This window comes from Hemitrygon akajei, chromosome 3 (genome assembly GCF_048418815.1).
Source record: "Hemitrygon akajei chromosome 3, sHemAka1.3, whole genome shotgun sequence".
Taxonomy (NCBI): domain Eukaryota; kingdom Metazoa; phylum Chordata; class Chondrichthyes; order Myliobatiformes; family Dasyatidae; genus Hemitrygon; species Hemitrygon akajei.
Window position 1 is genome coordinate 30,412,074 of NC_133126.1, and position 25,320 is coordinate 30,437,393.

The 25,320-nt window shown below is 47.1% G+C and overlaps 1 protein-coding gene across 4 annotated transcripts in view; it reads left to right on the plus strand.

Annotated features, from left to right (window-relative positions):
• The window catches only part of LOC140724816 (estrogen receptor beta-like), a 305,615-nt gene extending 280,295 nt beyond the window's left edge, over window positions 1–25,320 (plus strand). For all 4 annotated transcript variants that reach the window (XM_073039457.1, XM_073039459.1, XM_073039460.1 and 1 more), the window contains 2 exons: window positions 22,318–22,498; window positions 22,834–25,320. In XM_073039457.1, the coding sequence (XP_072895558.1) occupies window positions 22,318–22,498; window positions 22,834–22,990 (338 nt within the window). In that variant the 3' untranslated portion in view covers window positions 22,991–25,320. The remainder of the gene's footprint in view (window positions 1–22,317; window positions 22,499–22,833) is intronic.

Sequence of the window (25,320 nt, forward strand, 5' to 3'; positions counted from 1 at the left end):
GGGACATCAGAGACTTAGGGTGAGGGGGGAATGATTTAAAAGGGACCTGAGGACAACTTGTAGCACACACAGAGTGGTGAGTACATGGAATGAGCTGCCAGAGGAAGCAGCTGAGGCAGGTACAATAGAATCATTTCAGAAGCACTTAGATAGGTACATGGACGAGAAAGGCTTGGAGGGCTATGTGCTGAACAGAGGAAATTGGGACTAGCTGGATGGGCATGGACTAGATGGGCTGAAGGGCCTATATCATTCTCAGTTGTTCTATGACTCACTCTCACAGGATTGCTGAGCTGATTTATGGGTGCATTTAAGGAGAGGCTGGATAGTAGAAGGAATAATTTAAAATATGGAGTCAATCACTTTAGACAGAGAGAAAATACTTTCTCATGGAGTGTTGCAGTTCCACAATACGTGGTGGAAGCAGAGTATTTCAAATTGAGGGAGTGAAGGGTTATTTCAGGTAAATGAGTCAAGTCAAGTCAACTTTTATTGTCATTTCGACCGTAACTACTGGTACAGTGCATAGTAAAAATGAGACAACATTTTTCAGGACCATGGTCTACATGACACAGTACAAAAAACTAGACTGAACTACGTAATAAAAAAAAATGAGGATATATATGTTGCGTTTTCCAATGCCATCCTTGAACATTGCTGTAGCATCATCCGGTACCTCTCTTAGTTCTATCCCAGTTGACTCAATTGCAGGAGCTGTGGAGTTAGGTCTCCAATCAAGCTGTAGTTGTCTCAGACACTCACAAGCCGACAATGCTAGCCCTCCTGTTTTTACCACGTACAAGCCCAGTGTGGCTTGTTGGTTGGTCTATAACCATATAACAATCACAGCATGGAAACAGGCCATCTCGGCCCTCCTAGTCCGTGCCGAAACAGTGTCTATTTCACTGTTATGAAATTTATTCCCACAGGAGCGATCTTTTCTCCAGTATACCGCAAGTTCTTAGTTGGATATCTGCAGGCTTTAGTTCAGTATCTTTAAAATGACTGAAGCAGCCAAGTCAGTGTCCAATTCCATTTTATTCGATTTGTTGTTCACTGCTGGTGTAAGCCATAGTGTTGGTTGTCACACTGTAAATCTCAAGGCTGTTCAGTCTTGTGTCATTCTTATCGTTATCAGATATTTCATCAACAGCATTCAAATTTCAGCTCTTTTTGAAACTTGATTTTCATCTTCTAGTCCTCCCTGTGCAGACCATTTATTTTTGGCTATCCGACATGCTCTTCGTATGTGCCTTGCCTTGTTGCATTTTCTGCAAGTCTCACCTTTAAATCTACACTGGTCTGGTAAATGTGAGCCCCTGCCACAATGGTAACACACAGAAAATGCTGGAGGAACTCAGCAGGCCAGGCAGCCTCTGTGGAAAAGTGTACCATTGACATTTCGGGCCTCCAGCATTTTGTATGTGTTGCTGGGATTTCCAGCATCTGAAGATTTTCTCTTGTTTGACAATGGTAGCACAATTTGTTTGGCCAGGCTGGTTTCTGTTCAAAGGTTGCAATTTTGTTCACGGTCACTTTCATTCCTGACTGTAACACAATTGTGTCTCTGCTGTTTCCATTGATACAGCTATTTCAACTGCTTTTTAAATACAAGCTGTGCTTCAGATAGGAGTTATTTTTGAATGCTCTCTTGTAAGATTCTGCAAACTAACTGATCTCTCAGTGGAAGTTTAAGCCCATCACTGAACTGAAAATGCTCAGACAATCTCTTCAACTCAACCATGTGCACTGAAATGATCCCCCCTCCTTTGATTCTGCCTATGAAACCTAAAGCATTCTGCAATCAACAATGGTTTCAGTTCTAAATGTTCCTGAACTACTTTCACAATATCAGCAAAGCTCATTTCGGTTGGAGCAGTTAAACTTCTAAGCAAACTGTATGTCTTTAAACCCAATGCATTCACCTCAACAAAACCAGCACTTATTTCTCATTGGTTATTTTATTTGTTTCAAAATACAGATCAACACGATATTCCAGTTATCTCTTGTGCAATCGAACGCGTCTATCTTTCTGATGTAGCTAGCCATTTCTGCTTTTTTATTAATTTATGATTATTTTGACCAGGTATTTACGGTTCATGAACCAATGAATTTGTATTCTGCCTTTTGTTTTTAAACTCGACCATGTCTGTCCCTTCCCAATGAAGAACATGCCGTGCTGTTTCTTGACCATTTCTCGCTGCACTTTTTTAAAAACTCAAACGTCTTACTATGCTTTTTTTAAACTCGAATGTCTCGCTGTGCTTCAACAGGTAGATAGTTGTCTCAGGTTCATTTAAAACTTCCTCATTGCCACAGTTATGTTTATAACTAATTGAAAGAAACACACAGAGCCGGGTATAGCATGTTTCACTTCGTTTTTACTTCAAGCGGGGTGTGCACCTGTGATGTGGTGGCATGGTGACGTATGCCATTCACGTAGTTTTACAAATAGCCCATAATGAATTATCTAAATGAACAAGAATGCTTAATCAAAGAATGTATTTGCAATATTACTCAAATATGACTGAAATATTAAATACACAGCAAAGAACCTCTGTCCACCTGAACCAACCTCTTGTTTTGTGACCACCCCCACCCCCCAACTCTAGACTCCTTATTCCTAGAATTACTTCAGTGAAACTACACTGTCGGACATCATAAGCATCTCACCAGCCCACCTAACTGGTCGCTGTGTCTCCCCAGCCCATAGTCTCCGTAGTCTGTGCCGCCTTCACCCTGCTTTTCCTGATTCATCCCTGTTCCTGTCCTTTGGTTCCTGACCCACTCACAACATTTTCTGGCAAGTTGGGCAGGTGTGATGGAGATGCTGAGAAAAGATGGATGGAGGGTTTGTTCAGTAACGGGGAGATGGATTGAGTGAGAAGAGAACATTTGGTTCTGGTTTAAGATGGCAGTGGTGAAACACAGCGATACCTTAGTGGCAGCAAACAGATCTACTATCGACTCTATTAATCACACTTTTTATGAACAATGATTAGTGCAAGCGATAGACTTTCAGAGTCGCGCTTTTGAGTTGCCTGTACGACCTGGTATTTTTGTGGTGTTCTGAAGGACTCAGTGAGCCAGAGTCTCGAAGCTGCAGTGAGTCATCCCGGGTCGGAGAGCGAGGACTGAGCTCGTGTTTGCTCATTGCTGGAGCAGGCTTGCGGCCGAATCAAAGCATCAGGGCCCCGGCCCGTGAGCGAGTGATGAGCCAATGTTTGGCCAATTGAAGCACAGAGCTAGATTGAAGAGGTGGGTATGGGCCGAATCGAAGTGCTGGAGCCCGAGCCTGAACTTGAGGAACGAGCCAGAGTTTGGGCTTTTGTAGGAGTGGGCTTGGAATAGAATTGAAGTGGCAGGGACCAGGCCCAAGAGCAAGGCACAAGCTAATGTCTGACTGACTCAAGCGTCTGGGTCAGAGACGAGGGGCGGGCCAGTGTTCATCTCACAGCTCCGTGAGGTTTTCTTATCTCTGTGCTGAACTGAGGTGGTAGCCTGCAACTGGGCTCCTGGACCAGATGCAGCAGGAATGGGCTTCATGGCCGTGGGCTCACTTCCGTGAACTTTAGTTCTGAGTGTCATTTGTGTACTTTTTATTGTTTGCACAAGTTGTTCTTTTTATCGCACAGTTTGACAATCTTTTTAATGAGTTCAGTGGAGTTTCTTCATTTTTGCAGTTGCCTGTCAGAAGGTGAATTTCTAGGTTGTATATAGGAGATGTACTTTGATAATAAATATACTTTGAACTTTAGCCTAGACAGTACAGCACAGGAACAGGTCTCTCGGTGTCCATGTTTCCTTTAAGCAAATCCGTGCCGCCTGCACACGGTCATTATCCCCTCATTCTCTGCACATTCATGTGTCTGTCTAACAGCCTGGTAAATACTATCATATCTGCCTCCACCACTCTCTGGACAGCTCCCTTAAACTTTCCCTTCTCACCCTAAGCCCTCGAGTATATGGCATTTCCACTCTGAGAAAAAGACTGTCTACCCCTATCGTGATTTTATAATTGAGTCTCCCCTCGCCCTCCATCGCTCCAGAGGAAACCACCCAAGTTTATCCAATCTGTCATTATAGCTGATGCTCTCTAATCCCGGCAGCGTCCTGGTGAACCTCTTCTGCACCCTCTCCACAGCCTCCTCATCCTCCTGTAATGTGGTGGATGTGGATTAAGAAGGTGAGTTGGTCTGGATATGACAGTCACTGAGCCATGGATTTAGTCCCTTTGGCCTATCGAGTCTGTCCAACCATCAACCACCCATTTTTACGGATTCCATTTTAATTTCCCCACATTCCCATCAACGACCCTTGTCCACAAACTAGGGGCAATTTACAGTGGCCAGCTAACTTACTGACCCCAGGCTGTGGGAGGAAACTGGAACACAATGGAGGAACCAATGTGGTCACAGGGAGCATGCAAACTCCTCACAGGCAGCCACAGAGATGGGGATTGAACCCGAGTCTCAGAAGCTGTGAGGCAGCCTCTCTACCCACTGGGCACTGTGCCACCAGAGCTTCGGAGGTGGAAGATTGCCTGGGTTTCAGAGATGTAGGAGATTTAGCAGACACTGGAAACCTTGAGCCACACACACAAAATACCGGAAGAACTCAGAAAGTCGGGCAGCATCTATGGTGAGGGATAAACAATCAACGTTTTGGGCTGAGAGCCTTCATCAGAATTGGAAAGGAGGGAAGAAGAGGCCAAAGTAAGGGTGAGGAGGAGGGGAAGGAGTACAAACTGGTAGGTGATAGGTGTGACCCGGTGAGGGGGAAGGTGGGTGAACTGAGAGGCTGGGAGGTGATAGGTGAGACCCGGTGAGGGGGAAGGTGGGTGGGTCGGGGAGGGAGCGAGGATGAACTCAGAGGCTGGTAGGTGATAGGTGAGACCCAGTGAGGGGGAAGGTGGGTGAACTGAGAGGCTGGGAGGTGATAGGTGAGACCCAGTGAGGGGGAAGGTGGGTGGGTCAGGGAGGGAGCGAGGATGAACTCAGAGGCTGGGAGGTGATGGGTGAGACCCGGTGAGGGGGAAGGTGGGTGGGTCAGGGAGGGAGCGAGGATGAACTCAGAGGCTGGTAGGTGATGGGTGAGACCCAGTGAGGGGGAAGGTGGGTGGGTCAGGGAGGGAGCGAGGATGAACTGAGAGGCTGAGAGGTGATGGGTGAGACCCAGTGAGGGGGAAGGCGGGTCGTGGAGGGAGAGAGGATGAACAGAGGCTGGGAGGTGATAGGTGAGACCCAGTGAGGGGGAAGGTGGGTGGGTCAGGGAGGGAAGATGAACTCAGAGGCTGAGAGGTGATGGGTGAGACCCGGTGAGGGGGAAGGTGGGTGGGTCAGGGAGGGAGCGAGGATGAACTCAGAGGCTGGGAGGTGATGAGTGAGACCCGGTGAGGGGGAAGGTGGGTGGGTCAGGGAGGGAGCGAGGATGAACTGAGAGGCTGAGAGGTGATGGGTGGAAGAGATGAAGGGCAGGAGAAAGTGGGACCTAACAAGAGAAGGCAGGAGACTGTGGAAGAAAGGAAAGGAGGAGAGGAACCAGAGGGAGATGGCAGACAAGAGAAGTGAAAGGGTAACTAGAATGAGGAATAGAAAAAGAGAGAAGGAGAAAGGGAGATTATCAGAAGTTAGAGAAATCGATGACTCTTTCCCCTGCTCCCCCCTCTCTTATTCTGGCTTCTACCCCTTTCCTTTCCAGTCCTGATGTAGGTTCTTGGCTCAAACCGTCCCCTCTATAGATGCTGCCTAACTGCTGAGTTCCTCCAGCGCTTCCTGTCTATCTCATGGAGCCCTTTCTACAGTGTTAGACACACACACACAGAGCACGGTCCCACAGCGAGTGGATGCTCCCGGGCAGCTTCGCTCTCTCTCCGCAGAAGTGATACTTGTTTTGTTCGAAGAACCTCTGCAGGCTCCTGGCCACCGATACATCTTGAGTTCTGATGGTTCCAAAGCTCTCGTTAAGTAACAGTCCGCACATCTGTTCAGGAGTAGTCAGCTGGTTGCTATTGATGCACTTCGGGGAAAACATCTCCGCCAAAAATGGAACCGCTGGACGGCTTATTAGTGTTGTAGCTGCTGTGGTTTATGTTGGCAAGAGACTTGGTAACCAAAGAGCTTTCTACAAATAACCATTTAAAACATCGTAAATTCTGCGAGCTTTAACAATGTTATTTATTGCCTCTGGTTTTCGGGCCAGGGAGGAGTTGTCCAACTAAAGGGGAGTCTCGCATTAGTGAGCTGAACGTTTGCAGATGACATTAGCTCAGAAACACACTGATCTGGAGGGAGGGGGCAGAGGTGAGATGGAGGCAGGTAAAAGACAGGAGGGAAGCACAGGGGCACAGGAGGGAGATAGGAGAAGGGCAGACCAGAAGTGGGCAGGTCTGGAGCAGACAGGGTTTAACGATATCAGTGAGTTTTTTTGAAGAGCTTCAATGGGTGGTGGTGTGGGTGGAAGGGGAGAGCGGTGATTGAGTCCCGGAAAACAGAGAACTCCTACTTATCATACATTCCCAACTCCCCACACATATGTCTCCAAATTAGAACACAAAACAGGAATAGACCCTTGGCCCTCCATGTTGTTCTGAACTAATTAAACTCATATTTAACTGCCTAACAAGCTCCTTCTGTCCACACGTGTCCATATCTCTCCATTCTCTTCACATTCGTGTGTCTGTCTAACAGCCTTTTAAACATCTCTATCATATCTCCCTCCTCCACCTCCACTACCTGGCAGCACATACCAGACACCCACCACTCACTGTGTAGCAAACCTGCCCCACACAAATCCTTTCAACCTACCCCATGTCGCCTTAAATATATGTCCTCAGGTATTGGGAATTTCAGTCTGGGAAAAAATGCTGGCCATCTTTATGTGACCTAGATGTGGAGGTGGAAAGGTGAGTTAGTAAGTTTGTAGATGACATGAAGGTTGGTGGTGTTGTGGGTGGTAGAGAGGTTGGTGGTGTTGTGGAGGGTACAGAGGGTTGATGGTGTGGAGGGTACAGAGGGTTTATGGTGTAGATGGTACAGAGGGTTGATGGTGGTGTGGGTGGTACAGAGGATTGATGGTGGTGTGGAGGGTACAGAGGTTGGTGGTGTTGTGGAGGGTACAGAGGGTTGATGGTGGTGTGGGAGGTACAGAGGGTTAATGGTGGTGTGGGTGGTACAGAGGGTTGATGGTGTGGAGGGTACAGAGGGTTGGTGGTGTGGAGGGTGCAGAGGGTTGATGGTGGTGTGGAGGGTCCAGAGGTTGATGGTGGTGTGGGTGGTACAGAGGTTTGATGGTGGTGTGGGTGGTACAGAGGTTTGATGGTGGTGTGGATGGTACAGAGGGTTGATGGTGGTGTGGAGGGTACAGAGGGTTGATGGTGGTGTGGGTGGTACAGAGGGTTGATGGTGTAGATGGTACAGAGGGTTGATGATGGTGTGGATGGTACAGAGGGTTGATGGTGGTGTGGAGGGTACAGAGGGTTGATGGTGGTGTGGGTGGTACAGAGGGTTGATGGTGGTGTGGATGGTACAGAGGGTTGATGGTGTAGATGGTACAGAGGGTTGATGGTGGTGTGGGTGGTACAGAGGGTTGATGGTGGTGTGGATGGTACAGAGGGTTGATGGTGTAGATGGTACAGAGGGTTGATGATGGTGTGGATGGTACAGAGGGTTGATGGTGGTGTGGAGGGTACAGAGGGTTGATGTTGTGGAGGGTATAGAGGGTTGATGGTGGTGTGGAGGGTACAGAGGGTTGATGGTGTAGATGGTACAGAGGGTTGATGGTGGAGATGGTATAGAGGGTTGATGGTGGTGTGGGTGGTACAGAGGGTTGATGGTGTGGATGGTAGAGAGGGTTGATGGTGTGGAGGGTAGAGAGGCAATGGTGTGGTTGGTAGAGAGGGTTGATGGTGTGGAGGGTAGAGAGGGTTGATGGTGTGGAGAGTAGAGAGGGTTGATGGTGTGGATGGTACAGAGGATTGATGGTGTGGAGGGTAGAGAGTCGATGGTGTGGATGGTAGAGAGGGTTGATGGTGTGGATGGTAGAGAGGGTTGATGGTGTGGAGGGTAGAGAGTTGATGGTGTGGAGGGTACAGAGGGTTGATGGTGGTGTGGAGGGTACAGAGGATTGATGGTGTGGATGGTACAGAGGGTTGGTGTTGTGGATGGTACAGAGGGTTGATGGTATGGATGGTAGAGAGGGTTGATGGTGTGGAGGGTAGAGAGGCTTGATGGTGTGGATGGTACAGAGGACTGATGGTGTGGAGGGTAGAGAGGGTTGATGGTGTGGATGGTACAGAGGGTTGATGGTGTGGAGGGTAGAGAGGTGGTGTGGAGGGTACAGAGGGTTGATGGTGTGGATGGTAGAGAGGGTTGATGGTGTGGAGGGTAGAGAGGCGATGGTGTGGATGGTCGAGAGGGTTGATCGTGTGGAGAGTAGAGAGGGTTGATGGTATGGATGGTACAGAGGGTTGATGGTGTGGAGGGTACAGAGGGTTGATGGTGGTGTGGAGGGTACAGAGGATTGATGGTGTGGATGGTACAGAGGGTTGGTGTTGTGGATGGTACAGAGGGTTGATGGTGTGGATGGTACAGAGGGTTGGTGTTGTGGATGGTACAGAGGGTTGATGGTGTGGATGGTAGAGAGGGTTGATGGTGTGGAGGGTAGAGAGTCGATGGTGTGGAGGGTAGAGAGTCGATGGTGTGGATGGTAGAGAGGGTTGATGGTGTGGAGGGTAGAGAGGGTTGATGGTGTGGAGGGTAGAGAGTCGATGGTGTGGAGGGTAGAGAGTCGATGTTGTGGAGGGTAGAGAGTCGATGGTGTGGAGGGTAGAGGGTTGATGGTGGTGTGGAGGGTACAGAGGATTGATGGTGTGGATGGTACAGAGGGTTGGTGTTGTGGATGGTACAGAGGGTTGATGGTGTGGAGGGTACAGAGGGTTGATGGTGTGGATGGTAGAGAGGGTTGATGGTGTGGAGGGTAGAGAGGCGATGGTGTGGATGGTTGAGAGGGTTGATGGTGTGGAGGGTAGAGAGGGTTGATGGTGTGGAGGGTACAGAGGGTTGATGGTGGTGTGGGTGGTAGAGAGGGTTGATGGTGGTGTGGAGGGTACAGAGGATTGATGGTGTAGATGGTACAGAGGGTTGATGGTGGTGTGGGTGGTACAGAGGGTTGGTGTTGTGGATGGTACAGAGGGTTGATGGTGTGGATGGTACAGAGGGTTAGTGTTGTGGATGGTACAGAGGGTTGATGGTGTGGAGGGTACAGAGGGTTGATGGTGGTGTGGGTGGTACAGAGTGTTGATGGTGTGGAGGGTAGAGAGGGTTGATGGTGTGGAGAGTAGAGAGGGTTGATGGTGTGGATGGTACAGAGGGTTGATGGTGGTGTGGAGGGTACAGAGGATTGATGGTGTGGATGGTAGAGAGGGTTGGTGTTGTGGATGGTACAGAGGGTTGATGGTATGGAGGGTACAGAGGGTTGATGGTGTAGTTGGTACAGAGGGTTGATGGTGGTGTGGGTGGGTCAGAGGGTTGATGGTGGTGTGGAGGGTACAGAGGGTTGTCACAGGTTGCAACAGAACATTAACGGGATGCAGGGCAGGGCTGAGAAATAGCAACTGCAGTTCCACCTGGAAAAGTATGAAATGATTCACTTTGGAAGGCAGAGAGCAGGTTTAATGGCAGTATTCTTAGCAGACAGGTCTTGGGTTCCATGTCCAGAGATGCCTCAGAGTTGCCATGCACGTTGATAGGATTGTTAAGATGGCAGATGGTATGCTGACTTTCATTAGTCAGGGATTGAGTTCAAGAGCCATGAGGTAATGTTGAAGCTCTATAAAATACTTGGAATATTGGGCTTGGCCCAAAACGTCGACTGTTTACGCTTTACCACAGATGCTGCCTGGCCTGCTGAGATTCTTCAGCATTCTGTGTGCATTATTGGTTGGATCGCTCTGCTAGACTTGGACTAAGGACTTTCTTTTTCAGTTCTATAGCTTTTTATATTCTGTCTTTTTTTTACCCGATCTTCCTCGCTGTTTGTGGGCGGGGGAGGGGGATTTGGAAGTCGATGTTCCCGTTCCATTTTTGTTCATTTTTTTGTACAGGGGAGAGGATTTGTGGGTTTATGTTTGTGCTGCCGTTCTTTTCTTTCTCGGTTTTGTGGCTATCTGGAGAAGAAGAATTTCAGAGTTGTATACTTTGATAATAAATGAACCGTTGAATCTGGAACAATAAATAATCTGTTAGAGGAACTCAGTGGGTTGAGCAGCATCTGTGAGTTCCTTCAGTCGACTATTAGGAGCTTGCAGAGTTGTAGTTACTGTTCCCAGTATGTTTCCCACTGACACTTCACTACCTGTCCAAATTAAAAATAAACATTTTCAAACAAATCTGAGCAATGATCAGGCTTTGGTGGCTTTGTGGCCAAGTTTGCAGATGATACAAAGATGGGTGGAGGGGCAGGTAGTGTTTAGGAAGCAGGGAGTCTGGAGAAGCACTTAGAGAGATTAGGAGAATGGGCAAAGAAATGGCAGATTGAGTGCAGTGCAGGGAAATATATGGTTATGCACTTTGGTAGAACAAGTAAAGGTGTAAATGGAGCAAGTTCAGAAATTGGTGCAAAGGGACTTGGGAAGTCCTAGTATAGGATTCCGTAAAGGTTAACTTGCAGGTTGAGTTAGTGGTAAGGAAGGCAAATGCAATGTTAGCATTTATTTCTAGAGGACTAGACTGTAGAAGAAAGGATGCAATGCTGCGATTTCATAAAGTACCACACTTGGGGTATTGTGAGCAGTTTTGGGCCCCCATGCTAAGAAAGATTGGCGGGCATTGGAGAAGGTTCAGAGGTTCACAAGAATGAAAATGTTATCATACGATGAGCGTTTGATGGCTCCGGGCCTGTACTCGCTGGAGTTTTAAAGAATCAGTGAGGATCTCACTGAGACCTACTGAATATTCAAAGGCCTAGATAGAGTGGATGTTGGGAAGATGTTTCCATTAGTGGGAAATTCGAGGACCAGACAGCACAGCTTCAGAATAGAAGGACGTCCCTTTAGTGCTGAGATAAGGAGGAGTTTCTTCTCCTGAGTTGATACCTTCTCACCTTTGATCCATCTGCCTTGAGGTAACGTTTCCACTCTCCACAGAGGTGTGGGATCCAATACCCCTGCCCCTCATCATTTCATACACTTCCATCAGGACACCTCAACCACTGCCCCCCACCCAGCCTCCAGTGTTACCAGGCAACCAACCGCAGTCTCTCTCTGCTACAGGGGGTTGACCATCACTAATTTTTATAGGCGCACCATAGAAAGCATCCTATCTGAACTCATCACGGCTTGCTGCGGCAACTGCTCTGCCGGTGAGCACACGAGACCGTTGAGAGTTGTGGACACAGCTCAGCAAGTCACAGAAACAGGACTTCCTTCTACAGACTCTGTCTAAAACAGCCAGTATAATCAAAGACCCTCACCACCTCGGGCATTCTTTCTTCTCCCCTCTATCATCAGTCAGGAATTTCTTTATCCAGAGGGTAGTGATTCTGTGGAATTCATTGCTGCAGATGGATGTGAAGACCAAGTCAATGGGTATATTTAAAGCGAATATGCTATTGATTAGTAAGGGCATCAAAGGTTATGGGGGGAAGGCAGGAGAATGGGGTTGAGAGGGAAAATAAATCAGGCATGATCAAATGGCAGAGCAGACTAGAAGGGCTGAATGCCTCTCGGTCTTTTGGTCAAATTTAGCTAAACATATGCCACTTTTGCTGAGAGTGGTAGCGTAGCAGTTAGCACGATAATATTACAGCTCGGGTCTCCGGAGTTCAATCCCAGCGTCCTCTGTAAGGAGTTAGCATGCCCTCCCCAGGTATCCATGGATTCCTCCAGCTGCTCTGGTTTCCTCCCACAGTCCAAAGACATATGGGTTAATAGGTTAATTGGTCTTTGTAAACTGTCCCGTGACTGGCTAGAGTGAAATCGGTGGTTGCTGGTATCGAAGTAATTGTTGTCACCGATAATAAGATAAAATACCTGGGCTTGGAACACACGCAGTCTTATGACCCAAGCATTCCTTTTATTTCTCATGCACAAGGACAATAGCATGGGCCCATCACGCACATTGTTCTGAAGTCTGAATAGAAAACTGCTATTTTTATACCAAATTGGCTTATCAGTTATGGATATTGATCATAGTAAATAGTATGTTTGAATTCCTTACTCGATTCACAATAGAGATGTTAAAATCAATTAAAACATCAAGCAGACAGCCGATGATATTTTGAAGTTAGTGAAAACAACAGAGCCTTAGTTGTTTGGTATAATTAACATTGCTCAGTTACTCTTCTCATCATTCCCATTGTGTAAAGGGACACTATGTCTCAGGAAGAGCTTTCTGGAAAGATCTCACTGCAGAGGCTCACTATTTTGGCTTGAGTATACACTATCTTGTCTGTAGTAAGCAGAAGTACATCTAGCTCTCCAACTTCAAAGGTCTCACTTGACTACAACTGCCCCAACTACCCAGGCTATCCTTGTCTTCCACACTGGTGGCACGGTTTGAAGGGCCAGAAGGTCCTATTCTGGACTGTATCTTGAAATAAGTAAAATAAATAAACTATAACAGCCCCAATGAAAGGCAGAACCACAGGGTTGTATATAACAATGTTGAGCACACCCAGAGAGCAGAGGCAGGCCGAGCACTGGAACACAGTAACGGGGACCCATTCATTTTGTGAGGCACTCGCACCCACGGCCAGTCACCCTCGCTCACGCCATGCACGGTGGGGCCCGGGAGCTGGGTCTCTGCCAGACCCTGGGTGCTGGAATCACAGACCCTGAGACACCACAAGTACTGACACCAAGCCCACGAGGGTTCCCAAAACTTGCTCGCTCTGTATCCGGCAGCTTTATCTCAGGACTGGGACCTACTTATCTATAGAATACAGAGCATAGAACAGTACAGTACAGGCTCACAATGTTGTGTTGACCTTCTAACGTACTCTAAGATCAACCTATCTGCTCCTTCCCACATAGCCCTCCATTTCTCTTTCAGCTATGTGCCTAAGGCTGCCAGTTCACTGCTTCACGACTTTCACTGACATTTGTGTTTGCTGCACTGAAACCCCTCGGTCCCTCTGAATCTCACTCACTAAGCTCTCTCTCCATTAGCCCCTTAAATTATCTCCAGTACCTTCTCCCTTGTAACTGGGATTCTTGCAAGTTCTGCCATGTCACTTGAAATTAGCCCGTCTGAAACCCGAGAGACGTTAGCAACGGCCTCCACAATGAAGAATGAATCACCATAACTGCTGATTCCTTATCTTCAGTTTAACATCCTTATTAATTCAACATCCTCGTCCTCTGGAGACCCAACATTTACCTTAGCAGCCTTCTTCATATTTACCTTCCCAGAGTAACTCCTACTGTCTGCTTTTCTACAATCTGTATGTTTCATCTCAAAGTTCATTCCCGTCTGTGGGATTAGCTTCATTTACATTGAAATTTACAGTGAAATGCATTGTTTGCATCAATGACCAATCCGACCTGAGGTGTCTCCGTGCTTCCGGCACCAACGTAGCATGCCCACAACTTACTAACCCGAACCAGTATGCCTTTGGAATGTGGGAGGAACCCCATGCTGTCACGGGGAGAACATACAAACTCCTGACATACAGCTGCGAGAAATGAACGCAGTCGCTGGCGTTGTAAACATTACGCTGACCGCTACACTACTAAGCTATCCGTTCCTGTCCATTCCCCCACCCAGACTCTCTACCCATTGGATCCCCTCTCCACTCTTCCCATCTGCCCAGCCCAACTCCCTTATTTTGTTCCATGCTCCACATTCCTCCCATCACACTCCTTCACCGACAGACCTCTAACACCTTCACCCATCACCTCCCAACCTGTCGCTATTCCCACCCTCCTCTCCTCCATCTGCTTATCACTCATGGATCCACCTATCGTCTCCCAGCCTATCACTATTCCCACCTACCTCCTCTATCTGCCTATCACCTCTCCAAACCTCGATCTACCCATCACGTCCCAGCCTGTCGCCATTTCCACCCTCCTCTCCTCCATCTGCTTATCACCTCTACACACCTGGATCCACCCATCAACTGTCCACTCTCCTTTTACCCCTTTCTGCTGACTATTCTCCCTTTTTCTTTTCGTCCGGATGAAGGGTCTCAACCTGAAACATTGACTATTTCTCTCTTCAGATGCTGCCTGACCTGCTGAGTTCCTTCAGCACTCTTGCTGAGCTTGTAGACCATCTACATCTCTGTCTAGTCCCCGAAACTGGTCTCTCAACATGTTTCCCCAGTCCCACTGACACTATTACAGCCCCCCTCTATTATATCTGCCTTTATTTAATGGGAGGACACTGGTTCTTGATCCGTGGTGTACACCCTTAGACTGTATTTGCAATGTTGTCATATTCTGGTTCCCCTACCTTAGGGGGACCTTTAAAACAATACATCACAGTATAGGCCCTTTGGGGTGGGGGTGCAGTGTAGTGCCTTTTAACCTGTTCTAAGATCAAAATAATCCTTCCCTCCCACGTAACCCTCCATTTTTCTATTGTCCATTTGCCTGAGTAAAGATCTCCAAAATTCCCCTAATGTATCTGCATCTGGCACCATCCCAGGCAGTGTATTGCACAGATACTTAACCACAAGATCCCTTCCTCATTATATAGGACCAAATCCCAGTCTCTGCCATGTACTGCTCAATAAAACAATCTCTGACACACTCCTCAAGTTCTTCACACACAGCCAGTCTGGATCATCCAATCAATATATAGATCAAAACCTCCCATGATAATTGCAGTTCCCTTCAAGCATGTCCTGGATTCTTGCCCATTTATGTTCCATACGGCCATAAGACATAGAAGCAGAATTAGGCCATTTGGTCTGTTGAGTCCACTTTGCCATTCCATAATGGCTGGTTTATTATCCCTCTCCACTCCATTCTCCTGCCTTCTCCCCATAACCTTTGACCCCCTGACTAATCAAGAAGCTATCAACCTCCACTTTAAATATACACGATTACTTGACCTCCGTCTGTGGCAATGAATTCACAGATTCGATACCCTCTGGCTAAATAACAGTCACCTCTGTTCTAGGAATGACCTCCTATCCTGAGGCTGTGCCCTCTAGACCTGGACTCTCCCATTAATGGAAACATCCTTTCTAGATCTGACATCAATAGTTGGAAAGTTATTGGAGTCGATCCTTAAGGACGAGGTTATGAAATACCTCGAGGTGCATGACAAGATAGGCCCAAGCCAGCATGGTTTCATGAAGGGAAGATCCTGCCTCACCAACCTATTGGAATTTTTTGAGGTAATCTCAAATAAGATTGACAAGGGAGAGACTGTGGATGTTGTGTATTTGGATTTTCAAAAGGCCTTCGATAAGGTGCTGCATAAGAGGCTGCTTAATAAGATGAGAGCCCATGGAATTACAGGAAAGATATTGGAATGGGTGGAGCATTGGCTGATAGACAGAAAGCAAAGGGTGGGAATAAGGGGACCCTATTCTGGTCGGTTGCCGGTTACTAGTGGAGATCCACAGGGGTTGGCATTGGGGCCGCTTCTTTTTACACTGTATATCGATGATTTAGATTATGGATTATATGGTTTTGTGGCTAAGTTTGCAGATGACGCCAAGATAGGTGGAGGAGCAGAAAGTGTTGAAGAAATGGAAAGGTTGCAGAGAGACTTGGTCAGTTTAGAAGAGTGGGCAAAGAAATGACAGATGGGGTACAATGTTGAGAAATGTACGGTTGTACATTTTGGAAGAAGAAATAATCAGGCAGATTATTATTTAGATGGGGAGAACATTCAAAAATCGGAAGTGCAAAGGGACTTGGGGGTCCTCGTGCAAGATACCCTAAAGGTTAACCACCAGGTTGGATCGGCAGTAAGGAAAGCGAATGCTATGTTGGCATTCATTTCAAGAGGAATAGTGTATAAGAGTAAGGAGGTGCTGATGAGGCTCTATGGGGCACTGGTGATACCTCATTTGGAATACTGTGTGCAGTTTTGGGCTCCTTATCTTAGAAGGGAAGTACTGATGTTGGAGAGAGTTCAGAGAAGATTTACGAGGATGATTCCTGGAATGAAGCAGCTAACATATGAGGAGCATTTGTCGGCTCTAGAACTGTATTCATTAGAGTATAGAAGAACGAGAGGGGATCTCATGGAAACATTTTGAATGTTGAAAGGGTTGGACAGAGTAGATTTGGAAAGGCTGTTTCCCTTGGTGGGTGAGTCCAAGACAAGAGGCCACAGTCTTAGAATTAGAGGGTAACCATTTAAAACAGAAATGAGGAGACATTTTTTTAGCCAGAGGGTCGTGGATTTATGGAATTTGTTGCCACATACATCTGTGGAGGCCCAATCATTGAGGATGTTTAAGGAGGAGATTGATAGGTATCTAATTAGTCAGGGTATCAAGGGATATGGGGGAAAAGCTGGAAATTGTAACTAGATGGGAGAATAGTTTAGCTCATGGTGGAGTGGCAGAGCAGACTCGATGGGCCGAATTGTGCAATGACTGAAAGTCAAGCTTGTGTCTAATTCTATTTTAATTAATTTACTGTTGATGTCTGATGTAAGCCATATTGCTTGCTATGGTTAGAAATCTCAAGGCTGCCCTTGAGCCACATAAGCAGAAGTTGATACCCCCTTCTTTTGATTCCGATTATGAAACCTAAAGTGTTCTGGAAATCAACAGTGGATTTGGTTCTAAATGTTTCTGCGTTACTTTCACGGTATCAGCAAAGCTAATTTAGGCTGGTTTGTTTGGAGCAGCCAAATTTCTAAGCAAACTATATGCGTTTCCACCAAGAGCACTCAGCAAAATTGACACTTGTTTCTCATTGGTTATTCCATTTGCTTCAAAATGCTGCTCAATTTGCTCAGTATACATCATTCAGTTATCTCCTGTACAATCAAACACGCCTATCTTTCTGATATAGCCATCTATTTCTACTTTTTTAAAATTTATGATTATTATCACCAGTACTTATTGTTTATGAACCCATGAATTCATTCATTTTCTGCCTCTTTTTAAAACCTGATTGACAGTTTTGTTAAGAAGACGTATGCTGTGTTGCATTCATCAACCGTGGGATTGAGTTTAAGAGCCATGAGGTAATGTTACAGCTATACAAAACCTTAGTTAGACCCCATTTGGAGCACTGGGTTCAGTTCTGGTCACCTCATTACAGAAAGGATGTGGATACTATAGAGAAAGTGCAGAGGAGATTTACAAGGATGTTGCCTGGATTGGAGGGCTTACCTTATGAGAATAGGTTGAGTGAACTTGGCCTTTTCTCCTTAGAGCAACAAAGGATGAGAGGATAGAGGTGTAAAAGATGATGAGAGGCATTGATTGTGTGGATAGCCAGAGGCTTTTTCCCAGGGCTGAAATGGTTAACACAAGGGGACATAGTTTTAAGGTGCTTGGAAACAGGTACTGAGAGGTGTCAGGGGTAAGTTTTTTCCACACAGAGAGTGGTGAGTGCGTGGAATGGACTGCTGGTGGCAGCAGTGGAAGTGGATTCAATAGGGTCTTATAAGAGCCTCTTAGGTAGGTACATGGAGCTTAGAAAATTAGGGGGCTATGTGCTAGGGAAGTTCTAGGCAGTATTAGAGTTGGTTACATGATCGGCACAACATTGTGTAGAATTTCTATGTTCTATGTATATCTTTCCTTTTTTTTAACTCAAACATTTTGCTGTGCATTTTTTTAACTGAAACGTTTCTTTTCCCTTTGTGAAAAAAATGTGCTGCATTTCAGCAGGGAGGTAGTCATCTCAGGTTTGTTTTAATTCCCATCCTCGTCGCCACTGGAACTCCAAAATGTAAAACTATTTGAAAGAAAAACTAGGACAAATGTGTACTCTTCATTTTTACTTTTAGTGGAGGCGTGTATTTATAATGTGGTAATTTAATGATGTATGCCATTCACATTGTCTTACATATAACCTGTAATTAATTATTTAAACAAACAAAGAATGCTTAATCAAGCAATATGTTTACAATATTACTGAAATATTAAATACACAACAGCATCCAGTCAGGACACTTTCATTGTACATCTGTAGCAGTCTGTTAGAGTGTTTAGTGATGAACTGTGGTCCAGGTTCAGATAGATGGGATGAGGTTAGAAAGCCAGGCTGGCAAGGACTACTCTCTCATGAACCTCTAAGTAAAGAAGTTTCCCCTTACTTTCTCTTTAAAATTTTCACCTTTCACTCTTAATTCATGACCTCTCACCCAACCTCAGTGCTTGCATTAACCCTATCTATAGCCTCATAATTTTGTGTGCCTCTAACACACAACACACTGACCTAGTATACCTTATCAACTTCTATATATTTATTTATTGGGATAGAGTACGGACTAGGCCCTTCCTGTCCTCTGAGCCACACCATCCAGCAATCCCCCGATTTAGTCCCAGCCTAATCATGGGGCAACTTACAGTGATGAATAATCTACCAACTGGTATATCGTTGGACTGTGGGAGGAAATCCAGGCACCCTGATGAAACCCATGCGGTCACGGGGTGAATGTACAAAGTCCTTACAGGCAGTAGCGGGCATTGAACCCGGGTCACTGGTACGGTAAGGCTTTGGGCCAACCACTACGCTGCTGTGCCACCCAGATGATGGGATATAGGGCATGTTTCTGTGCTGCAGTGTTCTACGACTATGACTCCATGACAAGCGAAACCTCTTTAACCTGCTGAGAAGGTAAAAGGCGTTTGCGTGCCTTCCTTATGATTGCATCTGTGTGCTGGGCCCAGGACAGGTCAGCCGGTATGTTAGGAGAGATGAGGAGGGATTTCTTCAGCCAGAGGGTGGTGAATCTATGCCTCAGACTGCTGTGGAGGCCGAGCCAACGGATATACTTAAAGCATAGGTTGATAGGTTCTTGATTTTGTAAGGGCATCAAAGATTATAGACAATAGGTGCAGAAGTAGGGGTGAAGACAGGAGAATGGGTTTGAAAGGCATAATAAATCGGTCAAGATGGAATGGTGAAACCGACTCGATGGGCTGAATGGCCTAATTCTGCTCCTATGTCTTATGGCCTTAATGCCTAAAAGTTTAAAGCTGCCGACTCTCCCCAGTTGGAATTGAAAAGATCAGTGAGGGTTGGAAGAGCCAGAAGGGGGTGAGCAAGAGGAAGTGGACTGGAGAAGGGTTCACCAGACTGAGGTGTGGACAGACCTCTGTATACTTTCTATAGGGCCACATTAACTTTTCTCTTTTACATCTGCAGATACAGTCTGTCTCCAAGCCCTGCCTTGCATTTATCTTTCCCTTCCCACCACCTCAGTCCTCTTCAGCTAAGTTCAGAAACATTCACAAACCTTGGGCTAGCTGCTCTTCCTGTCACCCTCATAAACCTTTTCCTTTGATTTAATGCTCTCTTTAACTTCTCAGAAGCACATTTGGAGCATCCTGCTGTTGTTTTGTCTTTGCCTTACAGGGCTAAACAATCTTTAAATATTAAACATTACTAGCACACTTTCTGACAAGGTGTCTGTCTACCACAGTCAATCTTGTAATTCACTTTGTTCAGTTTTACATAAGAATGCTTCTGGTCCACTCGACCCATCTGTTCAATACAATCCCAGTTCATATCAGAATCAGGCTTATTATTACTGACGTACGTCATGAAATTTGTTGTTTTGCTGCAGTAGTACAGTGCAATACATAAAAATATTACAAGAAGAATATATATTTAAAAATTAATAGCGCAAAAAGAGAGTGAAATAGTGTTCATGGACTGTTCAGCAATCTGGTGGCAGAGGGGCAGAAACTGTCCTTGAAACGCAGAGTTGGAGTCTTCAAGCTTCTGCACCTCCACCCTACTGGTAGTCATGGAAAGAGGGCATGTCCTGGAGATGGTGAGGGTCCTTCACGATAGATGCTGCTACCTTGAGGTATCACCTTTTGAAGATGTCCTCACTGGTGGGGGGGGGGGGGGCTAATGTGTTCAGTTAAGGTAACCTCATTATAGGGAGAATGTGGAAGCTTTCGAGAGGGTGCAGAGGGTTTCCAGGATGCTGCCTGGATGAGAGAGCATGTCTTATAAGGATAGGTTGAGGAAACCAGGGCTTTTCACTTTAGAATTAATGAGGATGAGCAGTGACTCGATAGAAGAGTACAAGATGATAATAAGTATAAAAACGGAGGACAGCCAGAGACTTTTTTCCCCAGTGTAGAAATGGATAATAAGAGAGGGCTTAATTTTAAGGTGATTGGAGGGAAGTATAGAGGGGAAGTCAGAGGTAAGTTTTTTTACACAGTTGTGATGGCGATGGAGGCAGATACATTAGGGAAATTTAAGAGAGTCTTAGATAGGCACATGGATGATAGAAAAATAGAGGGCTATGAGGGAGGGAGGGATTATTTTGATCTTGGAGTCAGATAACGGGTTAGCAGAACATCATGGGCTGAGGGGCCTGTACTGTGCAGCAATGTTCTATGTTCTGTCTCTCTCAGATCACAAAACCGAAGTTGAGTTTATTGTCATTTGCAGAAGTATAGTTGCTGTGAAAATTTTCCAGCAGCACCGCAGGCACAAAACATCAAATAAACAGCACTCACCATGTTTACTAAAGTCACAAGGCAGGAAAGAGCTAAAAAGTCAAAAAGTCATCATTGCGTTGCGATACTGTGGTGATCAGGATTTGATTCAAGATCGAAAGGTTGAAGGGAGATAGCTGTTCCTGAACTTGGTGGAGTTGGACCTCCTACGCGATGGTAGCTGTGAGACTATGGCGTGGCCCGGATGGTGGAGATCTTTGATGGATGTTGTCTTCTTGAGGCAGTCCATTGCTGTGCCTATTCCCCAGAGCCTTCAATTCCCCAGTTGTTCAAAGACAGTGGTGCAAAGATGCTGGTTGGTGGTGAACACAGAGCTAGGGGACATAGCCACAAGATTCGGGGGAGTAGATTTAGGATGGACGAGGAACTGCTTTTCCCTGAGTGTGGTGAATCTGTGGAATTCTCTGCCTAATGAAGCAGTGGAGGCTACCTCAGTAAATATGGTTAAGACAAGGTTGGATAGTCAGGGAATTAAGGCTTATGGGGAAAAGACAGGTAGGTGGAGATGAGTCCATGGCCAGATCAGCCATGGTCTTATTGAATGGTGGAGCAGGCTCGATGGCCTACTCCTGCTCCTATTTCTTACATTCTTATGACGTATCTACCTCCACATCAAATATCCCTGCCGTACCAATCTCCTCAATTCTCCAGGGCAGACAATCTCCCAACTCGTCTATCTGCTTTGAAGGCTATGATTTTGTATTAAACTAAATTGCTTTTATATCTTAACATGAGGCATTGCCCATGAGCCTCTGCAGTTTCTCCCTATCTACTTGTGATGCCATTGTCAGGGAGCTGCGGACTTACACCTTAAGATCACTCTGAGCATCAATGTTGTCGGGGTCTTGTACACGTTTCCCATACATGTGACCTCCCAAAGTGCACTCGACCTTCTGAAGCTGAAAGGAAGTTTTGCTTGTTTTAATGCTCAGGCTGTTCAGGGTTGTGGAGTAAAGCGAGGTGGATGGAGCTCAGATCAGTTCGTGGTACGTGGGCTTCAGGAGATGGTGGCCTCCAGATTTTTGACAGCGGGCAAGTGGGATTCTCAATGTTTGGACATATTTGGCGAGGCAAAGCATTCCCCATCTCCCAGGGCAGTATCCACCCCCTTCTGCCTCCCGTTCCATGTGCTCTGATCCCAAACATGATCCTGGAGGACCATGTAGAGATAGTTCCCAGGAAAAGGCAGCATTCCGTGCCATCGCTTTTACTGATTACTGCAAAGGAATTTCTCCAGAAAACCATCAAAGTGATCTACTATCAGACAATTTATTGAATTACAATGTATTTGTTTTATTTTATTGACCGATGTGTTTGGAACTCCCCAGGCAAAAGGACTGGACTTAATTGTGTTTTGTTCTGATCTGTGGCCAACACTTTATGACTGCAAGTTTGAGCCAGTCGTCCATAAGCATCTGGTTGTTGGCGACTGAGGAAAGATTTTAACATCAGCCCGCTCCATCACTCCCAGGGTCAGACAGAGTAAATCTCCCCCTCCGCTGTCCCATCACACACTCCCGGGGTCAGACACAGAGTGAAGCTCCCTCCACACTGTCCCATCACACACTCCTGGGGTCAGACACAGACTGAAGCTCCCTCCACACCGTCCCATCACACACTCCAGGGGTCAGACACAGACTGAAGCTCCCCCCTCCGCTGTCCGATCTGAGCAGCCGGATTCTGTCCCCACAGGCATGTTTCCCCGTTCCGGAGTTTCGGAGGAGCAGGAGAACAGGGAGAAGCTGCACAAGATCCTGGACACCATCACGGACACACTGATCTGGTGCATGACCCGGAGTGGGGTCCCACCCCAGCAGCAAGCCACCAGGCTGGCCCACCTCCTCATGCTGCTCTCACATATCCGGCATGCCAGGTAGGCACATCGCAGCCTCGCTCCCTCCGTCACCGGGGTGAACCGTATCAGCACTCTGCCACGTAACCCCAACTGTGACTGACACATTACCCTGACTGTACCAACACTGCCTGTGAACCAGACTAACTACACTGTAACCACTGTGCCAGGTGACCAAACTGTAGCTACACTGTAACACTGCTGTACCATATATTGTAACAGTGTTGTATCCTGTGACCCAGACTGTAACTGTACCTTGTAACCAGTGTAACAACTTTGACATTAAGCACATCACCCGTGTGTGTGTGTTGCCTCCCGCCTGTTTCAGCTGCCTCTCCCTGTTGTCCATCCCACAGTAACAAAGGCATGGAGCACCTCTACAGCATGAAGTGTAAGAACGTGGTTCCCTTCTACGACCTGCTGCTGGAGATGTTGGATGCTCACGTCATCTACAGTTACCGCAAGCCCCCGGAGGAGCATGACGCCGGGCGGTCGAAGGGTGACAATCTCTGAACTCTGCTAATTCCCTTCCCCTGTGACACAGTTTCCCTCCCAAACCCAGCTGTCCCTACAGGAAACCTCATCCCAAACTCTGACACCATTCCATTCCTTGGCAGGAGGGGAGGGAGACACCAGCGGGGAGGGTACAGTCGAACGGGGTGGGGGGGGGGGGGGTTAGGCAGCTGATAGATGAGCACTAGCCCACATAACCCCAACCTCCCCAGTCCCATGCCCTGCATTTTCCCCGTCCCACCACTGGCGTCCACAATCTCTCCCCCCAGTAGGCTTCACGTTCCCACTCGGCCCAAACTGCATCAGTGTCACTCTCATAGCTGCTGCCCTATCACCCACAGTTCTGCCAATACCACACACACTCACTCACACACATACTCACACACACACACACACTCACACTCACTCACACACAGACTCACACACACACACTCACACATACACACACACACTCACACACACACACACACTCACTCAGACACACACACACTCACTCAGACACACAGACACACACACTCACACACACACTCACTCACACACACACACACTCACTCAGACACACAGACACACACACACTCAGTCAGTGGCCACTTTGTAAGGTACACCTTTACACCTGCTCGTTAATGCAAATATCTAATCAGCCAATCACATGCCAGTGACTCAATGCATAAAAGCATGCAGATATGGTCAAGAGGTTCAATTGTTATTTTTTATTCCAAACATCAGTTTGGGGAAGAAATGTGATTGAAATGACTTTGACCTTAGAATGATTGTTGATGCCAAAGAGGGTGGTTTGAGTATCTCAGAAACTGCTGATCTCCTGGGATTTTCACACACAATAGTCTCTAGAATTTACAGAGAATAGTGCAAAAAACAAATAGACATTGGTGAGCGGCAGTTCTGTAGGAAAAAATGCCTCGCTAATGAGAGAGGGATCAGAGGAGAATAGCCAGTTCAAACTCACAAGACAGCAGTAACTGAAATAATGACGTTTTACAACAGTGGTGTGCAGAAGAGCATCTCTGAATGCACAACACATTGGACCTTAAGTGAATGGGCTACAACAGCAGACCACAATCACTCTTCACACCACTCTGTGTGTGTATTACACACACACACACACAAAAACATGCGTGCACATACACACACTTATACACCCCTTCCCCCACTCCCCACACACACTCACTTCCTCAGAGCCTCCAGCAATGCAAAGCCTCTCCTGAAGTGGGGAGGAGGGAGTGGGGAGTAGGTGGTTGGGATATACAGGCAGCAGAACTGTGGATTACAGGGATTTGCTTTAGAGGCAGGGTTGGGGACGGTCTCAAGGGAATATAGGATAGGAGAGTTGGGTGCTGGTAGCTTTGTTCAGGACAGTGACCCTTTCCCCTGGGTCTGACCCATGACTCAGCTTTGACCCTTGACCCTGGGTCACCAAAGGTGACCTCTGCTCCTTCTTTGCCACCACCACTCCTGAGAAGGCTGGGTCCAGGGAATCTGTGACCCCCCTCCAGCACCCCAGTCCATCCACCACCTGGGATATGCAGCTGGCTGGGAGCATGGGGCTATGTTATAGAGCTAGGGGTGGGGGAGGATTGTTCCCCCACCTTCCTACCCTGGAGACCAACTGTTACAACCTAGTTTGTGTGTACCCCGCCCCAGACACAGACTGTTACAGGCCTCACACCACCCCCACCCACCCCCTCCCTCTCTCTCACTATCGCCCTCCTCCCACCGTACCCTTAGTGCCCAGGCGAGCAGAGGTCCTCATCAGCCAGACCTTCTGGTCAAGTACTGAGGAAGAGGTCCACTCTCCCATTAGAGTTTTGTCTGCCCCTGCCAGGATCAGCCTGGGCTGGTAGACCTCACTCCTCAAGGGGGAGGGGGAGTTCAAGATCTGGCCTTGACGGAGCCCAAACACCACCTTCCAACTCTCCCTCCATCCCCCAGCCGGAGCTCGGTACCAACCACCCTGCCCCACAATTGTCTACCTCTGCCCCGCTATGGACAATACCACCCTGTGTTGCAACGCTGGCCATCTCTCCCCCACCCCCAACTCTCGTCCAAGCAGAATCTCTCGGCTATTTGCCAGGGCGACCTGGCTGTTTCCTGTCCGCACACCAACAGCCCCAACCACCCTGGCCTTGCATCTGTTATTCCCACCGCCGGCCAGGGGCACGGCTGACCCCGTCCTTTAATCGGACTGCTGCCCTCATGAATGTATATTTTCTCTGTTGCAGCCCACAACTCTGTGGCAATGAATGTTAACAACCAGATGGATTTTACAACTGTGTATTGTTGATTGCATAAAATTATTTAACTCTCTATATAAA